This window comes from Phaseolus vulgaris, chromosome 3, assembly GCF_000499845.2.
Source record: "Phaseolus vulgaris cultivar G19833 chromosome 3, P. vulgaris v2.0, whole genome shotgun sequence".
NCBI lineage: Eukaryota > Viridiplantae > Streptophyta > Magnoliopsida > Fabales > Fabaceae > Phaseolus > Phaseolus vulgaris.
Window position 1 is genome coordinate 25,495,209 of NC_023757.2, and position 16,227 is coordinate 25,511,435.

Sequence of the window (16,227 nt, forward strand, 5' to 3'; positions counted from 1 at the left end):
GAACTTTAGGTGCTCTGGTCCTTGTCCTATTCTCCCTCTATGAGGTCTCTACTTTGAGATGACTTCTCATTGTGTAAATTAGAATCCTTGGGCATCTCCTTGTTGACTTGATTTGCATTACTGACTTAACCTTTTGGTCATCTTGGACCTCATGCACATTAAATATTTGTTCTACCTTAGCCTCCCATCCTAGGCAAATATTAGGGTCACCATCCCCACTAAAACTAGGTATTTTTACAAATGGTAAAGAACGCTTGGCCACATTTTGGCGCCTATCATCAACATGATGCATTCTCCATCCGTCCTCTTCTTCATGGCTACCATAGTTTTGGTAACTTCTTGATTCATGCATGGGATGATATCTTCTTCTTCTTTGGGATCTATCATAGGCCGCTTCTAGCCTTTGGAGTCTTTCCTCCATTTGCCTCATCTCTTCATCCTTTTGTGCTATAGTTCTTTTTTCCGTCGCCAATTCTCCCATAAGGAAAGCCTTTTGGAGAGATTAGGGTTTAGAATATTCTCCACTTGAAATATGAGCCATAAAACAAACAAAAACACAAGTGACAAACAATTAGAGAAAAGAAGTTAGTAAGAAATCACTAGCAAGGTTGCGCCCTTGTATAAGATCACTCAAAACACTTAAAACAAAAATATTCCTCCCTTAGCCAAGGTCTTTCTTGTGGATGAAAAGTTCTCAAACGAAAAAGGTCAAATCCTTCAACACTTGCTTAAAGTAAAATCACCATAAAACTTGAGGAAAAGAAAATAAAAGACAAATAAGAAAAGCTTAAACAAGAAAAGCTAAACCAACTTGAAAAAAGAGAATATGACACAACTTGAAAAGGAAGACAAACAAGAAAAGGCACACAAAAAGACTCTAAGATACTTACTAAACATTTAACAATGAAACTTTTTTGTTTATAAAAAATGCTAAACAAAAAGGATAAAAAACTCCACAAGGTTGAAAACAATTTGCCAATAAAGTTGAATCTATATTTTGAAAATGAATTTTCTTTGCAATTGAGACCTATAGATGCGTTTCAAACTTTTCTTTGCTGTTTTTTTTATACTAATTTGAGTTATGGAAAGAAATTTCCATAGTGCGCATCATGCATAATTTTCAAAAACTTTCAATTCGAACCATTTTTTTTTTTGGATTCAATGTAATTAACACTTGAAATCATGTGTTTGGAACTTTAAATCTACTTCTACTAAAAACGAGTTTCTAATTACTTTTCAAAATTCAAAACTAAAGGCAAGTAAGTAGAATCAAAACAAGGACTCCTAGAACAATAATAAACATAAGACTCAAAGTAAAAGACAAGATCAACAACAGACAGAACAAGAAACATATGCAAAACGAAAAATGCTATGAATATTAAAATGGCCGAATTTTTTTTTTTTTGCAAGAATTAAATGGCTTGAAAATAAAAAGCAAGAAAATAATGACAAGAATTTAAAGGTACTTGAATTTAAAGAAAAGAAAGTAAAGGAACATGAATTTAAAGACAATAATTAAAGTTGCTAAAATGTAAAGAAATTGTAAAGTGCCAAATCAACTCAAGAAAATTAAGCATAAGAACCTAAGCTTTGATTACCACATGATGTAAGTTTATTTTAGCATTGTTCATTTTATGGTGTGACACTTTACTTAGATTGAGATTTTAAACAATTATGAGTGAAAACCTAAGGAAAATCCCCACTGGACATTAACTTAACCAAGTGGTTAAGTAGATGTGAAGCTTCGTTTCACAAAGGAAAAAGGAAAAGGAAATTATAAGGTGAAGATTGATGTGACCCAAAAGTACATGAAGATGACCAAGGATGTTATACTTGAAGGGTCATCTCAACAAGCAAATAAAGACTTCATCAATATAAGAAATGGACAAGGCCCAAAGCATTTGAAGTTCTTCTTATTCGTCTTCTCAAAATGAGGCACAAGCCCAATTAATATTTTATTTTTGTAATATCTTTAGAATAAATTTAAAATAGAACATAAAAAGGGAAGTATGAATAGGAGTATAGGACTTATGAAGAGTAGTACCAAAAGTCACTTTTTCGAAGGAGCATGAAACTTGTTGGGCGGCATTTTCATATGCCTTTGCCTTCCCATGCCTTTTCATATGACCATCCCTCTACACTATATAAATAGGTGCTTGGCTATTGTACACATAGCAATTGATATTGAATTTGAAAGAAAGGTTAATCTCCTCAAATTGAGTGGGTTTTTGTGAGAATTGTTCTCCTTCTCCTAGTCTTATCTTGTGGGTTTTTGGGAGTTCTCAAGTGGCGGCGTTCTTCACTCATCTTGGAGCCATTCATCTTCCAAGTGGCGTGACTATTCCCTTTTCTACAACCACATAAGTTTCTCCTTTCATCTTCTTCATCCATTTCCATTCCATATCAAAACTCTTAAACACGTTTTGTTCTTTGTTCTTGTTTTCCAAACGGTAGTTTGTTGTTAATCTTCATTTTAATCGGTGAGAATTACTTGTTTGTGATTCTAATCGGTTCATGTGTCCTTGGTTATGATATCAATCGGTTCATCTCCTTGTAATGGGTTTCTAATTATTTTGGTGTGTTTGTATCATAGTTTCAATTCGGTTTCTTATTCTTGTTTGTGTTCTTGAATTGCTTGAGAATCTTGATCCTAATTCTTGAAAGTGTTTATTCATGAATCATCTCCTAATCAACTCACATCATGTGGTATCAAGAGTTATGGTTGTGTTCAATTCTTTTTTTGAGTTGATTGGCACTTTAATTGGGGCTTTGTGTTAACTATTCAGTTTTTTGTTGTAATTGAGTCTTTCTTGCTGTTTAAATTTAGGATTGTTCATTTAGGTGACACTTTAAATTTAGAATTGAGATTTTTAAACAATTATGAGTGAAAACCTAAGGAAAATCCCCACTGGACATTAACTTAACCAAGTGGTTAAGTACATGTGAAGATTCATTTCACAAAGACAAAAGGAAAATACAATTATATGTGAAGATGATGACAAGATATGGTGCAGAATTACATAAGGAAAACAAGAGTAACATATAAAAACCGAATAGACATAATGAAGCAAAATAAGAACATGTTTATGAATAGAATGTGGAAGGAAAAGACGAAGGAAAAGGAAGCTTATGGGAAATGGAATTGAAAATGGTTGCACGCCACTTGGATGGTGAAATGACGACAAAATAAGTGAAGGATGCCGCCACTTGAGAGCTCTCAAAAGTCACAAGATAAGACTAAGACTAAGAAGACAAACCTCACTAATCATTCACACAAAAAAATGTGCAGAGTAACTTTTCTCTATGTCATTCAACTTCTAAAATACACTAGGTAGGCCTCCTATTTATAGGTGAAGGAGCCTTGGAGAATAAGCTAAAGGGGTAGGATGGGAAAAGGGAAAAACTGGGCAGCCTTAGGCTTGTTCTTCTAGAAACTAAGTCAAAATGCTTTCAAATGGGCTAGGAACAAGCTGAAAAGCTACCCACACCCCCTATTATGCTAAAGGTACCTTATTCAATCTTATATTTTCTATTTGGACTCCCAAAGTGAGCCCAATTATTTACAACATATTCTAATCTTTAAGAAGACTAGAAGGAAGAACTTTAGGTGCTCCGGTCCTTGTCCAATTCTCGCTCTGGTGAGGTCTCTACTTTGAGATGACTTCTCATTGTGTAAATTAGCATCCTTGGGCATCTCCTTGTTGACTTGATTCGCATCACTTACACAAGTTCTTTCATATGTCGTTTATATCCAGTCAAGGAGGCACGTCCAAAATGTAAACACAGAAAAAGATGTACGAAAGGAAAGCCAGGACGTTCGGTTTTCGGAAAAAAAAAGGTTTTCCAGTTTTATTTGCTCTCGGTCAAGGACTTATTACGCCTTATTCCTTGGGTGTTTTGATTTGAAATTTTTACCATACATTCCTTATTATGTGTACTGAGTTATCGCTTAGATTTGAGAGTCAAATTCGTTCCATAAGATTTGCAATAAATTTTTTATTCATTATTGCCACGACTAAAACGAACGTCCGTTTCTATGTGAAATTGTCCGATAATTTTCTAAGTGAATACTCTTCCGTTTGAGCTTAAATTTGCTGGGTTTCGCCCTAAATTATGTTGGGATTGTTCCATAAGATTTCAACAAGAAATTCTTTTTGGAGAATGTTCCAGAAACTTCTTGCACTCCAAGGCGTTCCTCTTTGCAGATTTGCAAAAATTTTCTCTAGTTTCTACAATTTTATTATGAGTTCATATTACGCTGAAAAGTTCCGAAAACACTTACACAGGTACTTTCATATGTCGTTTGTATCTAGTCAAGGAGGCACATCCAAAATGAAAAAACAGAAAAATGTATAAGAAAGAAAAGCCAGGACCTTCAAGAGATTCTTTTGGAAAATAATCCAGAAATTTCTTGCACTCCCAAGGCACTCCTCTTTCCAGATTTGTGAAATTTTGCCATAGTTTCTGCAATTTTATTATCACTTCATATTATGCTGAAAAGTACCAAAAACACTTACATAAGTACTTTCATATGTCGTTTGTATGCAGTAAAGGAGGCACGTCCAAAAAGAAAACACAAAAAAAGATATAAGGAAGAAAAACCAGGACGTTCTGTTTTCGGAAAAACAAGTTTTCCAGTCTTGTTTTGCTCTCGGTCTGGGACTTATTACGCCTTATTCCTTGGGTCTTTTGATTTGAAATTTTTACAAGCATTCCTTATTGTATGTATTGAGTTGTGGCTGAGATTTAAGCCTCAAATTTGTTCCACAAGATTTGCAATAAATTTTTTTATTTATCATTGTCAAACTGAAAGGAAGGTTCGTTTCTGTGTGAAACTGTTTCATCATTTTCTAACTGATTACTCGTCAGTTTGAGCTGAAATTTGTCGCGTTTTGTGCCAAATTCTCTTGGGATTCTTCCATATGATTTCAACAAGAAATATTTTTCGAAAATTTTCCTGAAACTTTTTGCACTCCAAGGCGCTCCTCTTTCGAGATTTGTGAAATTTTGCCCTAGTTTCTGCAAATTTATTATGAGTTCTTATTATGCTGAAAAGATCCGAAAACACTTACACAAGTACTTTCATATGTCGTTTGTATGCAGTGAAGGATTCACATCCAAGAAGAAAACACACAAAAAAAGATATAAGGAAGAAAAGCCAGAACGTTCAAGAGATTCTTTTTGGAAAATGTTTCAAAAACTTCTTGCACTCCAAGCCACTCGCTCCTCTTTCCAGATTTGCAAAATTTTTCCCTAGTTTCTGCAATTTTATTGAGTTCATATTACGCTGAAAAGTTTTCGAAAACACTTGCACAAGTACATTCATATGTTGTTTGTATCCAGTCAAGGAGGAACGTCCAAAAATAAAACACAGAAAAAGATATAAGGAAGAAAAGCCAGGACGTTATCTTTTTCAAAAAAACAAGTTTTCTAGTTTTGTTTGCTCTCAGTCTGGGACTTATTACGCCTTATTTCTTGGGTGCTTAGATTTGAAATTTTTACCAGACTTTCCTCTTTGTGTGTATTGAGATGTGCCTGAGATTTGAGCCTCAAATTCGTTCCACGTGATTTTCAATGGATTTTTTCTTCATCATTGCCACGACTGAAGTGAAAGTTCGTTTTTGTGTGAAACTCTGTGATCATTTTCTAACTGAATACTCGTCCGTTTGGGCTAAAATTTGTCACATTTCGTCCAAAATTCTGTTGGGATTCTTCCATAACATTTTAACAAGAAATTATTTTTGGAAAATGTTCCAGAAAATCTCATCTTTGCTATAAGTTGTCCAGTTTCTCATCTGAATTGATTTTGTTTCTGTTATTGTTGATCGTATAAACTGCATACTAACCTTCTTTCTAGTTGGAACTGTCTATTGGTGATTAGGTGCAGGTAACAGCAGACTAAGCAATGGCATCCTCTTCACACAGAAAGAAGAAGTCCAAAGAGCAACCTAACAGCAACCAAGGTATTCTGGAAAATTGGTTTGCTAGAGATTTTGCAGCTATGACAAGGTTCATACATGAGACAAGCAGGAAGCAAATCAATGTACCTAAGGTGTTGGAATTCTCATGGCTGAGAGAAGAAAATCTGACAGAAGCAAAAACTCTTCTCAAGCATCAAAAACTAAAAAGTTTTCTGGAGATGACTGGAAATGTTTATCCAGACCTAGTGAAGGTGTTCTATAGCAATCTTGAACAAGATGGTAAGAATCTTGTGTCCTATGTGAAAGGAGTAAAACTGAAAATCACTAGAGAAATCTGGAGCAGTGTTGATGGAATCAAATACTCAGGGCTGAAAGTGAGCAAAGGGAACACTGCTGGAATACCAGGGTTCAACAAGATGCAATTCTATAGAAGCTGTGTGAGGAACCATACTGAACCAGTGGCTAGGTTTCATGCAGGTAGCTTGACTTTAATTCCAAGACTCTTAGCTCACATCATTGCTTGGCAGCTCACTCCTAGAGGAAGTAATCATGTTGTTCTTCATGAGGAAGACTTGATACTTCTGTACTCCATAATGAATCAGCTTAAGGTAAATTGGGTGAGTACTATGGTAGAACACATGTTGAAATCCACAAGTGATGAGAATCAAATAAAGGAGGCTTTTATTAATGAAGGAAGAGGACATCCACCCTCACATTTGAAGTTCTTCCTTCTAGTCTTCTCAAAATTAAAAGAAGAAATAAAATAAAGATGAGGCCCAAGCCCAAAGCCCAAGCCCAAGCCCAAGAAGGCCAAAGCCCAAAGAGCCCAAGTCCATCCCATGAGGGGCAAGGCCAAGCTTTGAAATACTCTTGTATAGTTTTAGGAGGTTTGGTTATTAAATAAAGGTGTGTGAAAATGTAAAATAAAGTCACATTGTCCATGTGACTTAGGAGAGTGGTGTAGGTGTAGTTTTTGGGAGGTGTCATAGTAGAAAAAGGTCACACCTCCCATGTGACTTGTTTTTTGTGGGAATTTCAAATGAGTTTATTTGAAATTTCCCACCTATTTTTCAGCACCTTAGGCTATAAATAGAGGTGCTTCCTTTGTAAAATTTAGATTTGAATTCATCTAAAGAAACTATACTCAAAATTGGAGTGATCATTTGGAGAGCTTTTGAGCTTCTACTCTAGTCTTATCTTGAAGGACCATGGTTTCCATGGTTTCCTCAAGTGGCGGCTTCCACACTCATCTAGGAGCATCCATACTTCTAGTGGCGTGATCATCCAACCATTCTTCCATCTTCATGAGCATTCTCTTCTCCTTCCTTTCTTCTTCTTCAATTTGTTCATGTTGTCTTGTGTTTTGAGTTGTTGTTGTTTCGGTTCTTCTAATTTTCCAGCACCTATAGTTTGTTTGTTTCTTAATTCTGTTCGGTAGTTTTGATTTTAATTCAATTCTGTTCGGTTTCTTCTTTTTAACTTTCCTTTGTTGATTCAATTTGACAATATTTGGTTCATCCAAATGAGTTTGAGAATTGGTACTTGTTATTGGTGAGTTCTTGATTTTAGAACCATGATCCAACTTCTAAGAAAGTGCCTCTATATTTTCCAGCTCAAGGTGATTCCTCAAAGTGTCAAGAATCTTGTTCTATGTGGCTATTGGAATCACATCATGTGGTATCATGAGTCTTAGGTTCATTCTTGTTTAATTGTTGAGTTGTGTGCACTTTATTTCAAGAGCTTTTTAATTTCTTGCAATTTAAGTTTCTGTTTTAGAATTTTAATTGAGTATTCTTGCTGTTTTTCTTTTGCTCCAAGTGTTTGTGGAAAGGTTTATGGCACTCATAATTCTTATGAGTATGGTTGCTCTTTTGGAATGGCATTATCCTTCCTAGAGTTTACCTTAAGCTTCCTTTCACTTGTTGTTAAAATTTGTGTTGTGTCTTTTAATTTTTGAATCATGTCAAGTTTTGTCTTAGTCATGTTATTTCATATATGTCATTACTTCTAGTCGTACTTTTATTGTTTTGATTGTTTCTTGCTTTGGTGTCATATAATTTTCTGAATTGATGTTGATCCTTTGTGCATTTTCTTTTTAGAATTGAGTTCATACTTGTATTCTAGACCTATACAAGTTCCAATACATCATTTTCTATTATGTCTTTGATAGTTCATCATTCTGTTTTTTTATTCCTATTAGGATTCCTCTGTTTCTGAAAAGAGTGCTTACTGTTTTTCCTTATTGCAACTGATTTACGTACTGTAAAATTCTGAAATTCTGGATTTGAGATATTCAAAGTGTTAGAAAAGAATAGAAAAAAGAATCATTCAAAAATATGAAGTACACAAAAAATGATAAATAAAATAAAAAAAGTGTACATTCCTGCCGAAAAAAATACGGTAATCTGGCAGTGATTTTAAAAAATTTATTTCTCTCAATTGGCTTACTGTTTTTAATTGATTCCAGTGCCATTTTTGAGTTAACATCTTGAAGTTTCTGTGGTAAAAATTTCATAATCCAGTTCGCTCTACAACGTTCCAGTTAAATCAGTGAATATCAAACACAGTTTGCATAAATTTTTTTTTTTTTTCCAGTAGCTAAATTTTTTGTTTTCTTCATCTACTCTAGTGCTTTTCCTTAGGTATTCTTTTGTGTGCCTACTTTTCTCATTGAGTTCTTTATTTTCTTGTTTGTCTTTCATTCTTACTCTTTGAGTTTGTCTTACATATAGTATTCCTTTTGCAATTACCTTTCCTTGCTTATACCTTTTCTTGTTTGTCTTTATTGTTTCTTTGGTTTTGTGGTGGTTTGCTCTTAAGATTGGTGTGCTTGCTTTGACATATTTCATTTGAGGATTCCAAGGCCTCAAGATCAGATTGGAGCAAGAACATTATTTCTTTGAGAGTGATATCTTTTTCAGCCTTAAGTTCACTTCGGCAGTTTCATTACAGCTCACTGTTTTTGCTAATTTTTAATTTGTTTGCTGTTTTTGTGTGTTTGCTGTTTTTAATTACAAATGGCTGGATCTTCAAGTGGTGCATATTACAAGCAGCATTCTCCTTGCAAAGTTTCAGTCCTTGGTGAAGAAGAACATAGAAGAAGGTGGCATCACCATCATTCTCATGAAGAGAGCTATAACCGTGACCAAAGATATCACCAAGTGTTCAACATTGCTTGTAAAAAAGTCCCTAGTTTTAATGGTGATAGTGCTCCTAATGTGTATTTAGAATGGGAGACTAAGGTTGACCATTATTTTCATGTGTATAAGGTCCAAGATGACCAAAAACTTAGATTAGTTTCTTTATCCTTTTTGGGCTATGCCAAAGAATGGTGGCATAAAATTGTAATGGACATTATGTATCGCAAGAAACCTCCCGTGGTTTCTTGGAATGCTTTGAAAGAGTGTATGCGCGCGAGGTTTGTTCCTCCTTCTAGGAAGGAACACTTGTTGAAGTTCCAAAGGCTTCCTCAAGGACATAGGATGGTAGAAGAATACTTTAAAGATTTTGAAACAACTTTGACTAAAATGAATATGCATGCTAATGAAGAGTCAAAGATTAAATGGTTTGTACGTGGTTTGAAAAGAGATATTAGAGATTTTGTAGAATTAAAAGAATATTCTTCTTTAAAGAGCGTGTTTCGCAAAGCCATCAAGGTAGAATCATATCTTTTGAACAAAACTTTCAAAAATACTCATGATGATGATTTCTACAACTCTTCTAGGAAGGATGCAAACAAAATTTCTCCTTCCAATTTTTCCAAACAAACCATGTTTCCAAAAAAAGTTTCTACTACAAATCTTTCTACTCCTAAGTCACCTACCAAAACTTCAAATATCAAATGTTTTAAATGTTTAGGTTTTGGGCACATAGCTCTTCATTGTCCACGAAAGCAAATCTTAAAGATCAACAAGGTAAAACAAGACCTAACTCACCCACCTACCACAAGTAAACAAGAAAAAGACAAAGAAGGCCAAGTTGACATGGGTCTTATCCTTTCACCTCCAAGGTGTTTTCCTTCCTTATCTTTTTCATTACCCAAGGTTCCTATTTCACCACCATCTTGGTTAAAAAATGTTAGGGATGATTTGTTCATACCTCCTAATGGTTGTCACCATTTAAGAGGTCTTTTTCCAAAACATCACATCATTCCCAAACAAATTTTTCCAACTTGGTCGATTTATAGAACCTCCTTTTCTGAAATCCCATTATTTACAAATGCTAAGTCATGTTTACATTTTTCTTCCACTTTTAATTGTAAAACTAAACTGACTTTGTTATATGCAGGGATTCAGAATTCGTGGACGAATTCTCTCCAACTCGAGGAGTATGATGAGAATCAAATAAAGGAGGCTTTTATTAATGGAGGAAGAGGACATCCACCCTCACATTTGAAGTTCTTCCTTCTAGTCTTCTCAAAATTAAAAGAAGAAATAAAATAAAGATGAGGCCCAAGCCCAAAGCCCAAGCCCAAGCCCAAGAAGGCCAAAGCCCAAAGAGCCCAAGTCCATCCCATGAGGGGCAAGGCCAAGCTTTGAAATACTCTTGTATAGTTTTAGGAGGTTTGGTTATTAAATAAAGGTGTGTGAAAATGTAAAATAAAGTCACATTGTCCATGTGACTTAGGAGAGTGGTGTAGGTGTAGTTTTTGGGAGGTGTCATAGTAGAAAAAGGTCACACCTCCCATGTGACTTGTTTTTGGTGGGAATTTCAAATGAGTTTATTTGAAATTTCCCACCTATTTTTCAGCACCTTAGGCTATAAATAGAGGTGCTTCCTTTGTAAAATTCAGATTTGAATTCATCTAAAGAAACTATACTCAAAATTGGAGTGATCATTTGGAGAGCTTTTGAGCTTCTACTCTAGTCTTATCTTGAAGGACCATGGTTTCCTCAAGTGGCGGCTTCCACACTCATCTAGGAGCATCCATACTTCTAGTGGCGTGATCATCCAACCATTCTTCCATCTTCATGAGCATTCTCTTCTCCTTCCTTTCTTCTTCTTCAATTTGTTCATGTTGTCTTGTGTTTTGAGTTGTTGTTGTTTCGGTTCTTCTAATTTTCCAGCACCTATAGTTTGTTTGTTTCTTAATTCTGTTCGGTAGTTTTGATTTTAATTCAATTCTGTTCGGTTTCTTCTTTTTAACTTTCCTTTGTTGATTCAATTTGACAATATTTGGTTCATCCAAATGAGTTTGAGAATTGGTACTTGTTATTGGTGAGTTCTTGATTTTAGAACCATGATCCAACTTCTAAGAAAGTGCCTCTATATTTTCCAGCTCAAGGTGATTCCTCAAAGTGTCAAGAATCTTGTTCTATGTGGCTATTGGAATCACATCAACAAGGCTCCCTGATTATCATTTTCCATATGCAATATTTGTGTCCAAACTAATTGATTACTTTGAAGTGGATACTACAAATGAAAGGAATGACACTATTAAAGCAACAAGTGAGATAGACAATTGTACACTCATGAAAATCGGATTTCATAAGGAGGATGATGGCTGGATTTTCAGAAGAAATGTTGCCCATAGAGTTGAGCATGAAGCCTCTAATCATGGAGATGGAGAGGAAGAGAATGCTACAATGTATAGGGAAGATGAAACTGTGCAGGCTGCAGAAGCATCATTCCATAGGATGCATCATTCATCATCTCACAGGGTTGAATCACCAGCTCAGCACATGGACGAATCACCAATCCATTCCTTCATGAATGAAGATGTTGCTGCCAAAAATTACAATGCATTGGTTGCATATCAAGCACTTGAATACAAAGGTGAACCTCTATCAATGTTCGAAAGACAGATTCTGGACAGGCTGGACACACTCACAGATGATCAAAAGACATACTTTGAAATGACTCAAGCCAGGTTTCAACACTTAGACTATCAACTTGAAGGGGTCCAGAAGCAATTAGCTGAGCTTTACTACAAGCACATGTGATCCTTTCCAAATCTATTTCTGTTATGTCCTGTTGAACAATTTGGTTTCTAATTTTCTGCACTGGTTATGTTTGTTTTCTGGTTTGTAATAGAACTTTATGCTGGTTTTCTTTTGAACTATTATGTATGCTCCCATTCTGTTTGATGAATCCAAAGGGGGAGAAAAATAGCTTGATACAGGTTTTGTTAGTAGAAGAATAATTCATATAAGCTACTGATGTGATTCAAACATCAAATTTGCAGGGAGGTACAACAATACTTAATATGATATGTTATGTTTTAACATCTAAAAGCTCTTGTGCATTTTCTGGTATCTAGTGCTCTACAGGTTTTTTATCATGATATCTCTTCAAAGTTATGCAAAGCAAAGGGGATTTGTCTCCATCAAACAGGGGAAGATTGTTGAAGATGGAGGAATCTTCTTCTCTACTCAGTCCTTGTGTGTGTTTGATGAAGAAATAACTAGTTTGCTTTAAAGTTGTAATGGGTTTAGATGATCTTGTATTTAGGCTTGTGTATGTGTAAGGTTGTCTTTTGCTACATGACCTATCCTAGATGCCTAATCAAGCTTAGATCAAGCACATGAAATGGTTAAAAGTTTTTCAAAAAGCTTTTTAGAGTTTTCTCCAAAAATCAGGATACTACACAAAAATAAATCTGTTTGCTTGAAAAACAATAGATTTAATTTTGTTATGCTAAAAGGATTTTTGAAATTCTGTTAGGGCACCAAAGGTACAACTCGGTCAGTTATTTCAGTTAGCTGAGTTGGGAGTTTTCCTAAAATAAATCTGTTTGTTTTTAAACTAAATCTGTTGTTTTCATAACTGCTTTTCAACTGTTTTTTGAAAAGTAGTTAGAAACTGTTTTCTATATAAAGAAAATCTTCTCTCACATGAAAGGTTGTTGAGCAATCACGATTTTGACAGAGATTAAACACTTTTTGTGTGAGAAGAAGGATTGAATTGAGTTTTTGAAAGGTTTTCCAAAGGGATATTCAAGTGTGCTTGTTCTAGGAAAACTTTGATCTTGGTGAAGGTGCTGGTGCAGTTCTGCAGCAATTGAACTACTGGTTTTGAGTTCTTGCATTTTCTTTCAGGTGTTATCTTTCCTTTATTCCTTCTTGTAAAAGGTGTAAGTGTTAGTCACTCTTTGATAGGGTTTCTTGGAGTGCAAGATGTGCTGAAATAGGGTTTTTCAGCTTAGGTTGTATGGTTCTTGTAGGGTTCAAGAACTATTGTGTATTGTAATTGATTGCAATTGGTTTTAGTGGATTCCACCTTGGAGTAAGGTGAAACTGGATGTAGCTCTTTATGAATGAACCAGTATAAATCGTGCTTGCATAAATCTTTTCATCCCTGCACTCGTTTCTGGTTTTTGTTTAATCTGTCAAGAACGAAATTTGTTTACTTCAAATTAAATTTGTTAATTATAGACTTAATAAAAATTGTTCTTCTTGATCTGGAAAAGTTCTTCAATCATAAACAAAGCTTTTGAATATAAGTTTGTAATTGGTGTAAGGACTAATAGTTTTCTTCATTAAAGCCTTGATAAAGATTCATTGTCTTTGAAGCCTTGTGTTGAATATTTGTGATTGTTCTTTTGGCATATTCTGTGTTCTTCAAAACTGTTAAAAGTGAACCAATCTGCTTTTTCCATATTTCACTGTTTGATCTCAATCCTAATCTGGATATGTTCTGTTTGTGTTAAAGTGTTGTGAAGAATCAATCTGTTCATTCTAAAATCAATCTGTTCTTTTTTCTCTGATAAACTTTAAAACAGTTTGTGTTTGCGAAAATTTTATAACTTCAATTCACCCCTCCCCTCTTGAACTTAGACACTAATAGACCCAACACGATCATTGCCTGAACTTAGCTGGTATTATCCATACTTAATCAAGGCTTCATGGCGAGAGAGTGTTCCAGTCAAAGGCAAGTCAAGGTAGAGAGTTGTGGGATATGACTTACCTTTGCCGTTTTCTTTGCATAATTGGGAGGTTACTTACCGTTCACAATTAATTGTTATCAAAGGGAGGTTACTTACCATTAATTGTATTTATTATTGTTATCTCCTGGAACCACTATATATACTAGCTTCCTTCAAGCAATGAAACACTACAAAAAAAAAAATAACAACACACACTTGTTTCCTCTCTCCTTTCATATACTCTCTATTTCTTCTCTTGGGTGTAAGTGTTTAACCCATATAGAGAGAATTTGTTTTAGGACTATTTATCTATTAGTATGAGAGGAATTCATTGTACTGTGGAAATTTTGGCTCTCTCGTCGATGATATTTTATCTCTATTTAAAGGGAGTTTTCACCTCAAAATTCCGGTATCGTTTTCATTTTTCTTAGTTACTTTAATTTCTCATAATCTATAGTTAAAATTATCACGCTTCCACACTATATCTCTACACATACATTACCAAGAGATGCCCTTTCGAGATGCTGTAATAGTGTATTTACATATTTTCATGTTATATTTAAATACGATAATATTGTGTTATAATAAGACTTATTATTATAATTACTATTACTTCTATGAGTAACTGAAATCAGTGAAAAAAGTTCGGTTGAATTTGTAGGGACGGAATTCGCATTTTAAAGAACACGAGTTATCTCAGTCTCGAAGTCAGAACTTTATATGGTTGCAAGTGTTGTGTTGTGACAGCAAGTGTTTGTCAAGTCTAGAAATTTGTCCTAATTCTGATAAATCGTCAAAATCCAAATGATCTGATTTTTTTTATTATTTTTTTTTTGTAAAATAAGAGAATATGGATAGATTATGGATAGAAATGATATACATAGATAAAAGGTGGTGGGGTCGGTGATTCTGCAAGAAAGCAAAGACTTGATAGGAATAAAAGACTATACGGGCCAAGCAGAAAGAGATAGTAGGCGTGCACCAACAGCAACTAGACCTTGGATTTTGCACCACTATTTCTCAAAAATCTCTTTCAACTTCTGCATTATTTGTTCAGGTACACTTCTCTTCGCAGTAACAATAAGTAGAATCTTATAACATAACAAAAAGTAGTAGCTTGTGTTGTGTGAGGGCCAAAGGCAAAACATGGAGGTGGATCAGATGCAGAGGCAGTACTTGAACTACACAAACTCCTTATTCTCGGAGGTAAGGAAGATAAACAGAGTGTGGAATAAATTCACAATTAATTCTGGGGTTGTTTTCAGTAGCTGATTTTCTGGATCTTGTTTTCTTACGTATGGTGAGAGAAGGGCTTTCTGGATGGTCAATTTCTACAACTTCAGCAGCTACAAGATGAGAACAACCCGGACTTTGTAGTTGAAGTTGTGTCTCTTTTCTTTGAAGATTCTGAGAGGCTTCTCAATGACCTTACCTTTTCTCTGTGAGTTTGCTACCATCTAACCCTCCCCTTAATGTTAATTAGTGGCTCAAGAAAAAAGTGCATGATCTTCCACCTTCTTGTGCAGAGAACAGAAAAGTATTGACTTCAAAAAAGTTGATGCTCATGTTCACCAGCTAAAGGGTAGCAGCTCAAGGTATTATCACTTTTCTATGGACCCAACCATAAGAATCTGAACCAAAAGAAACATGTTTTTGCAATTAAATTGTCTTTTTGTTTTGTAACACCTGTGTACTTGTTGATTCATGAAGAATTCGAGTAACATACTAACAGACTATGGATTTTAGATATTAGCCTTAGTAGAAAAAAGAGGTGGTGCCAATTCGGTTTCTGTTATAAACTTTGGCTGAGACAAATTTTCTGTCTGGCCACAGCATAGGGGCTCAGAGGGTAAAGAATTGTTGCATTGCTTTCCGCAACTTTTGTGAGGAACAGAACATAGACGCGTAAGATTTTTATTTTTGAATTTTTTTGACTCCTGAAGAATAGTACTAAAGTTTGAATAACATCAACAAGTTATAATTTCTAGCTTTAGTAACAATTTTGTATATTATAATTATTGCAGGTGCCTCAATTGTCTGCAACAAGTAAAGCAAGAGTACTGCCATGTCAAGAATAAGCTTGAAACATTGATCAGGGTAACGATAAGAAAAACTCTAGTTGAAGAACATTCTGTTTAATTCTGATTTGTAATTTATGTGTTTTTTTTTTATTTGGTGCAGCTTGAGCAACAGATAGTGGCTGCTGGTGGGTCAATTCCAACCATGGAATTTAGTTTCTAAGGATGTGTGAATTTGTAGAGAAGGGAAATAAGAGTATTTTTGTGATCCACTTGTTTGGTGAAAATTCTCTTTAATGTCGTGTCTCTGATGAATGTAAGGGTTTTTCATAAACAGATATAAGTTCCTTTCTATCTAGTTTAACTGTTTGCACAACAAGGCCTCTTTTTTTTTGTTCTTGTCTACCTAGGGAGACAAATTTTG

At 34.8% G+C, this 16,227-nt stretch overlaps 1 protein-coding gene across 2 annotated transcripts; it reads left to right on the forward strand.

The window, feature by feature from the left end:
- Positions 1 to 14,538: 14,538 nt before the first annotated feature.
- LOC137806934 (histidine-containing phosphotransfer protein 1-like) lies at positions 14,539 to 16,182 on the forward strand. Of its 2 annotated transcripts, XM_068607332.1 has the most exons (7): positions 14,760 to 14,842; positions 14,925 to 14,991; positions 15,096 to 15,226; positions 15,312 to 15,380; positions 15,619 to 15,690; positions 15,810 to 15,882; positions 15,967 to 16,182. In XM_068607332.1, exons 2-7 carry the CDS (start codon positions 14,932 to 14,934, stop codon positions 16,024 to 16,026), a joined length of 465 nt encoding a protein of 154 aa, XP_068463433.1. In that variant the 5' UTR covers positions 14,760 to 14,842; positions 14,925 to 14,931; the 3' UTR covers positions 16,027 to 16,182. The 2 variants fall into 2 exon arrangements, with proteins under 2 accessions (XP_068463432.1, XP_068463433.1); XM_068607331.1 differs by having other exon boundaries at positions 14,539 to 14,991.
- Positions 16,183 to 16,227: the final 45 nt, after the last annotated feature.

What these genes read in the sequence shown, in the direction of transcription:
- LOC137806934 (XM_068607331.1), top strand. Translation starts at nt 14,932, where the DNA reads ATGGAGGTGGATCAGATGCAGAGGCAGTACTTGAACTACACAAACTCC. An exon ending in CTAAAGGGTAGCAGCTCAAG is followed by an intron (nt 15,381 to 15,618) that starts GTATTATCACTT and finishes GTCTGGCCACAG; the next exon opens with CATAGGGGCTCAGAGGGTAA. An exon ending in GAGGAACAGAACATAGACGC is followed by an intron (nt 15,691 to 15,809) that starts GTAAGATTTTTA and finishes TAATTATTGCAG; the next exon opens with GTGCCTCAATTGTCTGCAAC.